This window comes from Eschrichtius robustus, chromosome 6 (assembly GCF_028021215.1).
Source record: "Eschrichtius robustus isolate mEscRob2 chromosome 6, mEscRob2.pri, whole genome shotgun sequence".
Lineage (NCBI taxonomy): Eukaryota > Metazoa > Chordata > Mammalia > Artiodactyla > Eschrichtiidae > Eschrichtius > Eschrichtius robustus.
The window spans coordinates 146,480,558-146,492,563 of NC_090829.1; the positions used below are offsets into that span (position 1 = coordinate 146,480,558).

The window sequence follows — 12,006 nt, forward strand, 5'->3', positions numbered from 1 at the left end:
ACCAAACTGGGCCTCTTCGTGTTTTCATTTTGATACTCAAACTTGTTTAACTGGAGAGAAGTTGGAGAGAGCCGTTCTATCTAGGGAGGGTCTGTGTGGACTGGCGAGTTGTTCTGAGATTTCCCAGGCTTTTCTAGACGGAAATCTCCCCCATAAGGTCCATGTTTCTTTAACACTTTAAAACAAAAGTTGCTTGTGTGCTGGTGGGAACAGGGGTTGCCTGTCTCACGGTGCTAACAGAGGTCACCACCTTCCTGCATCGAGGACAGCCAGAGGGTCTCACCAGGCTGGGGTCATCTGTGCAAAACACACTTGCCAGTTAGATACATAGGCAAACAGTGTCTGGGTGTTTTAATTTGCATTTCTTAGTTGTGAGTGAAAACAAACTTTAATATTTCACGTGTTTACTGGCTATTTGTATTTCTTCTTGTGACTAGCCTGTTTATGTCCTTTGCATTTTTGCTTTAATGGCTTCAGTTGTTTCTTATTGGTTTATATGAACTCTTTATGTATGTAAGACACTGATCTTTGTTTTATACACTGCAGATTTTATTTCCCAGTTTTTCATTTGCCTTTTCACCTAGTCATTCTTTTCAACCATTGGGATATTTAAAGTGTTTCTGGGGTTAAATCTGGCCTGGAATAGACACCCAGAAAAATCTTTGAAGATTAGAGAGACAGAAGCAGAAGACAGAAGCAGAGGAGACTGTCCGGCTCTGTCTGGAGCCCTGCTTAGCAGGGTTAGGGTGCTGCCCCTCCCCCTGCTGTAACGTGCCACTTCCAGCTGAGTCCAGTGTGGTGTGGCTCCTCTGTCCCCTCGGACTCCGGTTCCAGGAATCTCTCTCTGGGAGTTTGATCAGACTCCAGCCAAGTGAGAGGTGAAGCGTGTTGCCTGGGGGGAGGAGTAGACAAGATGGGTTTAGGACAGGGTTTGTCAGCCTTTCTGAATTCAGACTCTTGGGAAAGAATCACACACATGTGTGACTGCTAAGACTTGGTCCAGATGAGCACAGAACTTGGGGTGCGGAATGAGCCAGGTGTCCCCGCCGATGGTCTCCGGGGCAGCGTGCTCAGCCCCTCGCCGACCACCCAGCGCTCAGCCCGGCTCCCCTCCTGACGATCCGTGCAGACCCTTTGTTGTTTTCTCCCGTCACAAGAATTATGAACGTCCTTGGTCTCTCATGTTCATTCTTATTCTTGAGCTTATTTGGTACTAAATATTTCTTGGGAAATCCCTAATTCCACCCAGTTGTTGCAACATTCTGCTTAAAATGTTACTTCCAACTCTTTTTCAGTGGTTATTGACCCCATTCTTTTTTTTTTTTTTTAACTATTTCAAATACTATGTAGTTGAATTTTCTTGACTTAATTTCTCTTTGTCGAAAGTGTTCCTGTTTCCTCATTCTTGTTGGCTTTTCTCTTTATGAAGCCACCTTCCTCTTTACCCAGGTTTCTGTTGAGGTTTAGTCATCTGTTTATTCAGACCTCCTGGGACCCTCGTCCGAAACCGGTACTGGGCCAGGGCAAGACTGTGCTTGGGAACAAGAGACGCGGCCCAGCTTCCGGGGCTGCGCTCCAGCTGTGCGCCTCATGTTGAACATTCGCTGCTCTTGTTCTATGATGAGGGCACTGGAGGCTGTGAATTTTCCTCAGCAGGCGGCTTTGTTGGCCACGTTATATAAGAAATAAGTGATTGGTCCACTGAAACCAAGAGGGTGCCCACCAGCCATGCTAGGTTTGGGCAGGCTTGGCCCCAAGGATGGAGCACAGCGGGCAGGGAAAGTGCCGGCATCCTCTGACACCCCTCAGTCCTCTCGCTGTGGCCCCCAAGTCCAGCCACACCAGACCTGCTGCTCCTGACTGAGGGGCAGCTCGGGGGACCAGAGGTCACTGTCACCAGCTTCTCCCAGTACTCCTGTCAGTCATCTGAAGTGACCTGGACCCGTAGTGTAAACTGGTCACGGTCCTGCAGCAGTCACGCAATTTCCTGACTTCATGAAACGGAGAAATAGGGAGAGAGTTGCTTGTAATAGAATTTGACCCAAATAGTTGAGGAGTTGGGGCTTGATACGGGAAGCTGGTCAGAAGCCACTCAGTTCAGGACATAGGGGAAATGGGATGGTGGTGGTGTGGGCCAATCACAGAGACAGCCAGGGTAGGTGACAAGGGACCAGGCAACCTGGGGGGTCAGCCAGCAGAGGAGGGAGGGGCCGGGGGTGAGGAGGGGCAAAGCAGGCCCAGGAGGGCTGCGGCCCACCCACCCCCTGTCCAGGCTTGTTCAGCCCCACTGCCCTGGGCCGGGACACGGCCCTTCCAGATGGAGCAGACGGGGTGGGTGGGAGGCCCCCTGGAGAACCCTGGGGTGCCCGGAGTTGGGGTCCCAGGGAGATAGACCCGGCACCAGTGACTACGGATGCGCTTTCACAGCGTGGGGCTCTGGCCGTCTGCACACAACTCTAAGCCCAGTGGCCCTAGCGAGGCAGCAACAGGACAGATTTCAAATGGTCTGGATTTCATAACCTCTGCTTCCAGGCCCGTCCGGCGCGTGCCGCGGGTCTCGTGGCCTTTGTGCTACTGACGTCTTCCCAGCTGCGCGTGGCCTCGGGCGTGTCCTTCTCCTCTGCTCCTCATGCCTCCCGGCGTCCGGCAGCCTGTTGCTGAGAGGCTGGCCTGATGCCGGCTGGTGTGGGGACCCTCGCCTCAGGGGACAGTGTCCGTGTGGGGACAGTCATGCCCTGATGCCCTCCACCTGCTGGGAGCCTCGTGCCCTCCCCGCATCGCTGTCACACACGAAGTGCCCCCAGCGCCGTTCAGAGTGTGGCTTTCTAGAAGTTGAACGTCTGGCCCCTCGTGCCGCCCCTGGCGTGACTCTCTGTCACCTGGAGACCCCCCCCGTCCCTCCTCCTCCAGAAGGGCTGGGTGGGCCGAGAATTTCCATGCCCCACACGCTGCTGCCACTGACCCGAGCCCAGTGGCCAACCCCCGTGCATGCACACACGTGTGCCCTGCCGCACACAGACCCTCCACATGCCCCTCCCGGCAGCTCGCTGCCCTCCCTGGTGGGTGGAGCATCTCAGGATTCCAGGGGGGAATAGACCAACCGCTGCCCGCGGCCGAATCCCCTCATCACGGCCGGGTGGACTGTCCCTCTTCAGACCAGAGCTCTGGCCCTGGGCGGTCTGCAGGCCGCCAGCCCCCACAGCCTCTCCTCTACCCTCAACCAGCGTTCTGCCCGTAGGATCCACGTACCACACGGGGCCCAGGGACCCCAATGCCTGCACAGCCCCGCGGTCAGTCAGGCCATCCTGTGTCCCGCCGGTGATCTCCAGCCCTGGACACAGCCTCAGCTCCCCAGCGGCCGCCGTGAGAAGGGCCCAGCTCCACTCCGACTGTGGGCCTTGCGGGGCTGCCGCAGGCTGGTTCAAGGCTCCGAAGAAGGCGGTGGCTTTCTGCTTTGCGGGGGGCAGTGACGGGGGACCCAGGGGAGGCAAGGATGGAGCTGCACGTGAAGGGCAGAAGCAGCTGGACTCAGCTTTGGACGTAGGTGTCTGCACTGGTTCAGCGGAAACCACGGGCTAACCTCAGACTGAGGGAGACGGCACTCCACACGCCTGGTCACTTCCGCGAAGACGCTGCCACCTCCCTCCCGCCAGCCAGGGGACAGGCTCCTGGACAGCAGTGCTGACCGTGGCCCGCCCCCCAGCCCTGTGGTCTGTCAGCTTCCCCTGGAGGCCCAGACGTCACCAGGCCGGTGCTGGTCCTCGCCAGGCCGTCCTGCAGAACCTTCTGGAACCGCTGGTCATCCTGAGCGTGAGAAGCGTGCAGCCTCCTGCCACGGTGTGAGGGTCGGAGCTGCAGGGGGCGCTCACCAGGCAGGATGGGCCTTGGCCATGAAGCCACGGGCGCTTCTGCCTTAGAGCTTCTGAAATGAGCTGTGGTCAGGTGGGGAAAACAGGGAAGATGGCCCGTGTTCCCACCAACGGACGCTGTTCTCGCCACCTTCAGAGGTCAACCAGTGACAGGACACCATTGTCGGCGACTTGGTGCCCCCGTCGGCTGGTGAGGCCGCGGCAGTTTTGGGAACCCCGAGCAGGGCTCCCCGGCCCCTGAGGCCGGACCCCGTGCTCACTTGAGAAGGGGGGGGGGTCACATGTGCGCTGCAGAGCTGAAACCCCCCGCCTGCATCTCCTCCCCACCCGTGTCCTTGGCCCCTTCCTCCCCTCGCAGGCCTGGCTGGGAGTTGTGTTGGGGGACATGGACCTCATGTAACTGGGGGCTGTGGGGTTCTCCCTCAGCCCCCCAGCTGGGCCAGCTGACCTCATTCGCCTCCCAGGATCAGGTGTGTGTGCCTGAACATGCACACACACCTGTGCACATACACACCCACGTGTGCACATACACACAAGCACGTGGATGCAGGTGCACGCTCACACACAACGATGCGCGTACCTGCATGACACACTTATACGCTCATGTATACACGTGCACATCCACGAGCACGTGACACACGTGATGTGTACACACGAACACACACACAGGGAGGCAGGGTGTCCCACCCCGTAGGCCTCACTGTCTGTGGGAGTGGAGGCGCAAGGGGGAGTATGGAGCCGGGCAGAACTGGCCCCCGGAGGTGCTGATCCTTGGGAGGGAGTCTGTGGGGCTTCCTGGAGGAGGTGGCCTGAGCTGGGCCTGGAGAGAGGAGTGGAGCCCTCAGGCGAGGGCTCATGGGGACACGCGGGGGTGTTTGTCGGCTTGTGGTCACGTGTGGAGGAGGATGGCCGTGAGACGGAGGATCAGTGATAAAGGGAGTGTGAAGGGCACTTAGGGGATAAACAGTAACCTGACCGGGTCGGCACACGGCCCGAGGACATCCCGTCCGCCGCCTATTTTTATACGGCCCACGACTAGAAAGGCTTTTGCATGTTTAAGTGGTTGCAAAAACCAAAAGAAGAAGAATATTTTGTGAGGTGTGAATGTTTCAGTGTCCTGTACGGTCTGGTGGGAGCAGCTGCGTCCAGCGTCCACCAACCGTCTGTGGTCAGCTTCCCGACACAGCTGCAGAGCAGCGTCAACAGAGACCTGGAAATATGCACCATCCGGCCCTTGACTGAGAAAGGTTGCCAGCTCCTGACCTAAACTGGTCTGCATTAAGAGCTGTGAAAATGTGCGTCTTAGACTCGATGAAATGTGGTCTCTATTCAGGAGAAGATGCACTGATAAATCCCGTGGATTAAAATGAAAACAAAAGAAATACCAGGAAAACATGTGTGAATACTCATAACTCCCAGGCAGGGAAGCCTTCTAGAAAGGGCACCAAAGGCCTGGGGTCCAGCGGCCCCACGCACGTAGCTCCGAGATCTCGGCCGCGATTCAGAACCTGTGGTTGTGTCACCCTCTGGGGAACAGGAGACCTCATGGCAAAGGCCCCGGTGCAGCCAGGCTGAGGTGCTCGGCCATCGTGCCATCCCAGCTGGTGGTGGTTCTGCCCTAGCGTTGGGCTTTCTGTAGGAGCGGGGGTCCCGCATCTTCTCCGTGCCTGCTGCCCCAGCCTTCCCCCGGCGGGTGCCGTCAACCTCGTGCCCCGAGGGGACGCCACCTCCAAGGATACCGCACACTGCTGACCTGTTCGCTGCACTGGGACCCGAGATGTGTTTGTCCTGTGTCCTGGCACCTAGTGTGGGGCTGGGACCACGGAGGGAGCGGGGAGCCGCGAGAGGGTGATGAGTGTTCATGGTGAAGAGGGAGGGAGTGAGGGAGTGATGCCACCCTCTGTGGTGTCCCCTGCTGTGGTGTCACCCGCTGTGGTGTCACCCCTGGAATCGGCCTCAGACGTGCCGGGCTCCGAGCTGGCTGCAGCTTGAGTCGGGGTCTCCCTGCGCCCTGGGCCCCCTGCCTTGGGACCCCTGGTGACCTTCCCCTCTGTGTTCAGGGCCTGATCTCAGATCTGAGGCTGCGTGAGGACCCCCAGGTGAGCCCCCTGCATTGCCTGGATGAGGACGAGGAGGACGATGACGACCGGGTGAGTGGCCGCTGCCTGGGCTCAGGCAGGGGGCTCCCTCCCCTCCCCCACCTCGTGGGAGGAGGGACTCAAGGCCTGGAGTCGGGTGGCCTTGCCTGGAAACCCAAAGTGATGGGACCAGAAAGGTCTCTTTTGAAAGATGCCACTTTGAGTCGATGTTACCTGGGATTACGTTTCTATCTACCTGTAACCTGAGAAAGAACCTCCCTTGCCTAGAACTTTCCACATAGAAACACAGAACCTAAAGGTTAAAAATCACCCCTAGAATAGCCAGTTGGCGATAGAGTCACTAGTAGTCGCCAGAGCAAAAAATGTGTGTGTGTGAGAGTGTGTGTGCATGTGCAGTAGTGTGTGTGTGTGCGCGCGCGTGTGTGCACACTGTCCCGTGGGACCTAAGGCAGAAGGCACACCAGCTCTGGTGTGTGAAGGACAGACGGGCAGGAGACCTGTGTCCCCAGGGCAAGCCCAGGTCTCAGCCGTGTGCAGGGAGCAGGGCAGGCGAGAGGGGGCACGACCTTCACGCTGAGTCCGAGCCCGAGGGTCCCTGGGCGGGGCCTCCCCTCTCAGCCATGGGAGAGGATGACCTGTCGAGAGGAAGGAATGCGTTCGTGCGGGTCTGTGTGTCTGGCCAGTCGCTGAGCTCGTTTCCCGCGGGCCTTTCTTTCTAAGTGGTCTGATGGACACGTGCCCTGTCGAGGACCACCCTGACCCCCCCCACCCAGCCCGCCCTCTCCCCCCACCCCGAGCTCCCGGGGGGCTGGGGGGCTCCGGTCACTGGCTTGTTTCCTGTCAACCCTGCAGGCGTCAGGAGACCTGGGCAGCGGGCTGGCGGAGACCTGGGAGCATATCGGGGAGGAGTTGGTGAGTGCTGGGGCCCTCAGGGTGGGGTGTCGGGGACACGTGTGCACACGTATGTGCGAATTCTAAGGGCTCCCTGGGTCGCCAAGACCAATTCCCGCCGGAGACGGGGGACCGGGACTCCGGCTGAGTGGGCGGCGCGCCTTCCGGCTGAGCCTCCTCTGGGGGGGAGTGTTCTCTCGAATCTGGTGTCTGGTCCAGACCTCGTGCAATTGTCTGAGTGACCTTGGCATCTGTTTGCGTCTCCCATCAGCTTGTGGGGCTGTAAGGGACTAAGGGGCCAAGCTTGCTCCGTAGCCCACACGGCCCAAAGCCACACACAGGGCTGCGGGTGTCTCGGGAGTGACAGGGACATCGCCGTCCCCTGTTTGGACGAATCGTGTTGACCCCCCACCCCATCCCCAGCATCGCCTCCACCTAGGGCTTGGGCGTTGAGGGGCCGTGATGGGGCAGAGTGCTGAGCTGCCCTGGGGTGGACGGTTGGCGGCCCCCCGCACGCCAGGGACACCGGGGCTCCCTGCACTGGCCAGAGCAGCCCTCTGGGAGCCGCGCTGGCTCTGGCACCCGGCCGCCCCCTGGAGGGTGTCAGAGGGTGGTGCCCATGACGGTCCTGCCGGGGGTCATGTGGCCCGTCCACTCCTCAACCATCTCCACCCAGGGGCCCTGGGCACAAACTGCGGAGACAGCGGTGTCCCCGCTGTACCGGTGCCAAGGCGTGACATGCTGCAGCCACGGGGCCTCTCTTAACAGACTGGAGGCGGGGGGCAGTCAGAGATGGAAAGAGTCATCCGGCCTGCAGTGCGCTAACTAGGAGGCCGTCCCTGCCAGCTCCTGCTTCAGAAAATCTGGCCGAGGCCGCAGTGAGGGAGGGAGGAGGGGCTGTGCGGAAGCCTCTGTGCGGGGCCCAGCCTGGTCCAGGGCACCCTCGGCCCCTCAGCGCCCCCTGCACGCTCTCCGTGGTCCTCCGTGCCTCCACCCTCCCCCCGCCACGGGGTCTGGGGTGTCAGCGGCTGACCAGCTCCGGGTCCCTGGGGACCTTCCCCCACATTGGAGGGTTGTGGCTGTAGCGGGGAGGCCTGGTGTCCAGCGCGGGGTGCCACTTGCCCACCGGGCGGTGGGGGAGCCCTTGGACGGGCCTCAGAGGCATGCCGTCCCGGGCACCTGGACCAGCACCGTCTCCCGAGCACTGTAGCCAGGGAGCTCATGCCAAGTGTGGACGGCTGGTCACGGGAAGCGTCTTCACTGCGCCTGTGCCCACGTCCTCGCAGCTCCGTGTGCCTCTGGGGACAGGGAAGTGGGCTTATAGAGCAGGGCCACCTCGTCCCCTCGGGTGGGGTGGTGGGTGGAATCGCCGGGCCACGGGTGCCGGGTCATGACCCTCGCCAAGGACACGTGGCAGCCACCCCTCCCCTCGTGCAGTGAACGCAGAGGCTCCCTCCCTCTGCGGGCGTCCGCCATGGTGATGGCTACGTGCCCGTCACCGTCCAGACCACGGGCAGGACCTGGGGCTCCCTGAGTCTCCGAGGGGCCGTCCTGGGCCCTGCAGGGGGAGGGGGAGGCCCGGCGCTCAGCCATCCCTCCAGGTGTGGGGGGTTGGGGGACTTGCCGACTCGCAGGGCGAGGAGACCCCCATCCCCTGAGCTGTTCAGAAGAAAATGGCTCTGGAGGGGCCTAGAGCTCCTTCCTGTCTGTGACGGAGTCTCTGGTGGCTCCTTCTTAACTTCCCTGAAGTCCGTAAACATCTCATTTTACAACCAAACGCACGTAAACCTGACAGCTTTGCCAGCGCTCACGGGCCACACGCCTCGCTGAATAACAGAGCTGCTTCCCACTCTCACCCCAGGGCGCACCCCTGGGACCCCGGCTCCCCGAGGCTCCTCCAGTCACTTCTCCACCCTTGGCTGGAGTGGGCAACCAGGAGGATTTCAGAACTGAGGAGACTGAGGAGGAGACCACGGTGTCTTCGTTAGGAGGTAAAGCTTTGCTGGGATGGTGTGTTTGTCAGTGGCGTGTGCGTGTGCATGCAGTGTGTGCGCCCAGCGCATGTCTGTCTGTGTGGCAGAGGAGGGGCTCCCGTCCGTCACACGCACGCCCCGAGGGGGAGGGCCCATGCCTGCCCCCCCCTCTCGCTGCCCCGGCTGCGGGTCCTCCGCGGCTCCTTGGACGTGGTCTCTCCTGTGTTTTGTTTCTCACTTTCTGCTGCTCCTGAGGGATTTGTGGGACCGTCCCAAGGGTGCTGCTACTTCCCAGCCTGGGGACAGCGGGGTCACCAGGAGGATGTGAGAGCTGGTTTTCAGGGAAGAGGTGCAAAGGTGCCTCTGCTCAGGCCCTCTGCGAAGTAGGGCAGCATTTGGGGGCTCAGGGACTCCCCCCACGCCCGGGCCACCCTGGGAAGCGGACCGTGTCTTTGTGCACAGCTGCCCATCCCGCGTGCAGGTGCCCACAAAGGTTGCTGCTTGCCGCAGGGCCCACGTCTCCCTTCAGTTGCTATTCCTGTATCTTCTTTAATAAAGATCTGTTCCAGTCTCATGCCCGTTTTTTAACAGGCCGTTTGTTTTCCTGGTATCGACTTCTGAGAGCTTTTATCTTCTGTACACGACTCCTTCGTCAGATATCCTCTCAGTCTGTGGCTTATCTTTGCATTTTGTTAACGGTGACTTAGAAGAGCACAGGGTTTTGACTTGGATGAAATGAGGTATCGGTTTGTTCTTTATGGGTCTCAGTGTTGGTGTCGCGTCTGAGAAGCCGGCCCAGTCTCGGGTTTTCACTCGGGCCTGTGAGCCACAGGACGTGGGTCTCGTATGTGCTTCCGGCACGTTTGTTGGAAGGAGTGTGCTTCGCCTCTGCGTTGCCCTGGGCCTTGGCTGAGAACAGCTGTGCGTATGTGCCAGTCTGTCTGGACTCCGCTCCATTCCAGACCCCGTCTCACCGTCTTCACGGCTCTTCCACACGGTCCTGATGGCTTGGCTTCATGATAAGCCTGGGCTCAGGTGGTGTGCGGCCTCCAGCTTTGCTCTTCCTTTACGAAGCCGCTTTGGTGTTCTGTGTGCTTCGCAGTCTCGTGTGAATTTTCGATCCGTATGTCAGTTTCTCCGAGGAGGGCTGCCGGGGTTTTGACGCTGCAGGTCAGAGTGGGGACCGGCCTGGGCGTCCAGCTCATGTTGAGTCTTCCGACCCCGGACTCAGGATCTGTCTCCTTTGGCTTGTTTAGGCCTTTGCTTTCTCTGAGTGGCATTTTTGCAGTTTTAAATGTTTCTGAGGCAGGAATTTTAATTTTGCCTTAAATCATGCTAACGCGGGAAGAGGCCTGGGAGGGGTCCTCCCAGGCCAGCGTGGGGCAGGATGGGGTGCCCTCCGGTGGCTGACTTGTGACTTGGCGGGTCTGCGGGGGTGGGATGGGGCTGGTTGAGGCGACAGTGCCCCCAGCAGGCGCCGGCCAGCTCGCGTACTGAGCAGGGCGAGCCCAGGGGCGGCTGCAGGTGGGCATGGGGGGTTGTGGCCCCGAATTCTCCTGGAAACGGGCACGGACGTCCCCCAGAGCTGTGCGACCCTGGAAACCTAGGTCCTGTCCAGCGCCCAAGCTCAGCGCCCGGCACCGTCAGAGTGAGGTCAGGACCTCGCAAGGGCACGGACCCCTCAGGAAGTGGGACGTTGCCAAGCGGCTTGAATCCCGTTTTGTAATTGACTCAGTGGTGCTGACACTATTGGAAAGCTTTGGGGGAACAGTCTCAAAGTCCACCCCCAAATTCCTGTCCATCACAAAGGGGAGGCGCCATCTTGCACCCAGTGGACGGAAAACCCGCAGGCGGGGGAGGGGGGACGCGCAGGATGATGTGTTGGGGCCAGGCGTCCATGCCGCAGGCACTCTTCTCTGGGCCGTTTTGTTGCTTTCCCAACTCTGTGGGAACCGTCCTTAGCTTGGGCTGAGGCTGGCTTTGGCCGGATTTGCCAGGTGGGCCGACCCTCCACAGGTCCTGGAACCGATGGTGATGGAACCATCACCATCCCCCAAAAGGAAGCCACAGGGACGCGGTTGGGCGCGAGGGGAGACTTGGGTTAGGTCACTGCACAGAACAGCGCTGCACTTCCCACACGTGAGCCGGATTCTCGGAGGCCCTCGCTCCCAGGCGATGCCTGGCACTCAGGAGAGAAGGGTCTTGGGGTCGTGAGGATGCCGCAGACCCTCAGACGGTTCATCGGGAGGAGAAATGGGAGTGTCAGGGGACGGAGCTGGAGCCCGGGCTCGGGGCCCGGCCAGGACTGAGCGCCATGCAGGGGGCAGCCTGGGGACGGTCTGACGGCCACCTCTGCCTCCTACAGCTCAGACCCTCCCCAGCTTGAGCACAGTCACCACGTGGGCCGGGAGCGAGTGGAGCCCTGGGCGCGGCCTGAAAGAGGTGAGGTCACCACGGGGACCCCAGAGCAGTCGGAGCCCCTGCTCTGCTCACTGGGGACCCTGACAGAGCTCTGGGGCTCCCGGCCGTCCTCTGTGCCCCCCGTCCCCGTGGGCGCCAGCGGCACTGGGTGTCCACGGCTGGGGCCGCTCCCCAGCCAGAGCACCAGGGCGGGTGTAGGGGACGCCGGGCAGGCAGCCCCCTGTTGGTGCTGGCACCACCATGCCGGCCCCGTGTGCGTCCACAAGCATGTCCCCTTGCCTGTCCCCTGCGCCTGTCTTGTCTGTGCTCCCCCGCTGTGTGATCCCAGGCCTGGCCCAGGACGCAGGCGAGCGTGTGTGCCCCCGCCCCAGCCTGTACCCGCTCCTCTTCGTCCCCAGGGAGGCCTGAAGGGCCAGAAAGGAGAACCAGGCGCTCGGGGCCCCCCTGGCCCCGTCGGTCCCCAGGGTCCCGCAGGCCCGGCCGTGCAGAGCCCCGATGCACAGCCCGTTCCCGGGCCGCAGGGACCCCCGGGGCCCCCAGGGAAGGATGGTGCCCCCGGAAGGGACGGCGAGCCCGTGAGTACTGTCTCCGCTTCGTCCAGCCGGGGGTGGGGGCTTGGCCAGAGGGGAGAGGGTAGCAGGGTCCTGGGGCTCCGGACGGCCGCTTCCTTCCCTGGGTGCAGCGGGAGGGTGGCCGTGGGGCAGGCAGAGCCAGCCCAGGGCCGTGGGCGGGGTTCGCGGCCGCAGTGCCCTG

At 61.1% G+C, this 12,006-nt stretch overlaps 1 protein-coding gene across 4 annotated transcripts in view; it reads left to right on the plus strand.

The window, feature by feature from the left end:
- The window catches only part of COL18A1 (collagen type XVIII alpha 1 chain), a 92,457-nt gene that overhangs the window by 56,512 nt on the left and 23,939 nt on the right, over nt 1–12,006 (plus strand). For all 4 annotated transcript variants that reach the window (XM_068547209.1, XM_068547211.1, XM_068547212.1 and 1 more), the window contains exons 4-8: nt 5,930–6,019; nt 6,821–6,880; nt 8,721–8,850; nt 11,198–11,274; nt 11,652–11,828. In XM_068547209.1, coding sequence (XP_068403310.1) covers nt 5,930–6,019; nt 6,821–6,880; nt 8,721–8,850; nt 11,198–11,274; nt 11,652–11,828 — 534 coding nt within the window. The remainder of the gene's footprint in view (nt 1–5,929; nt 6,020–6,820; nt 6,881–8,720; nt 8,851–11,197; nt 11,275–11,651; nt 11,829–12,006) is intronic.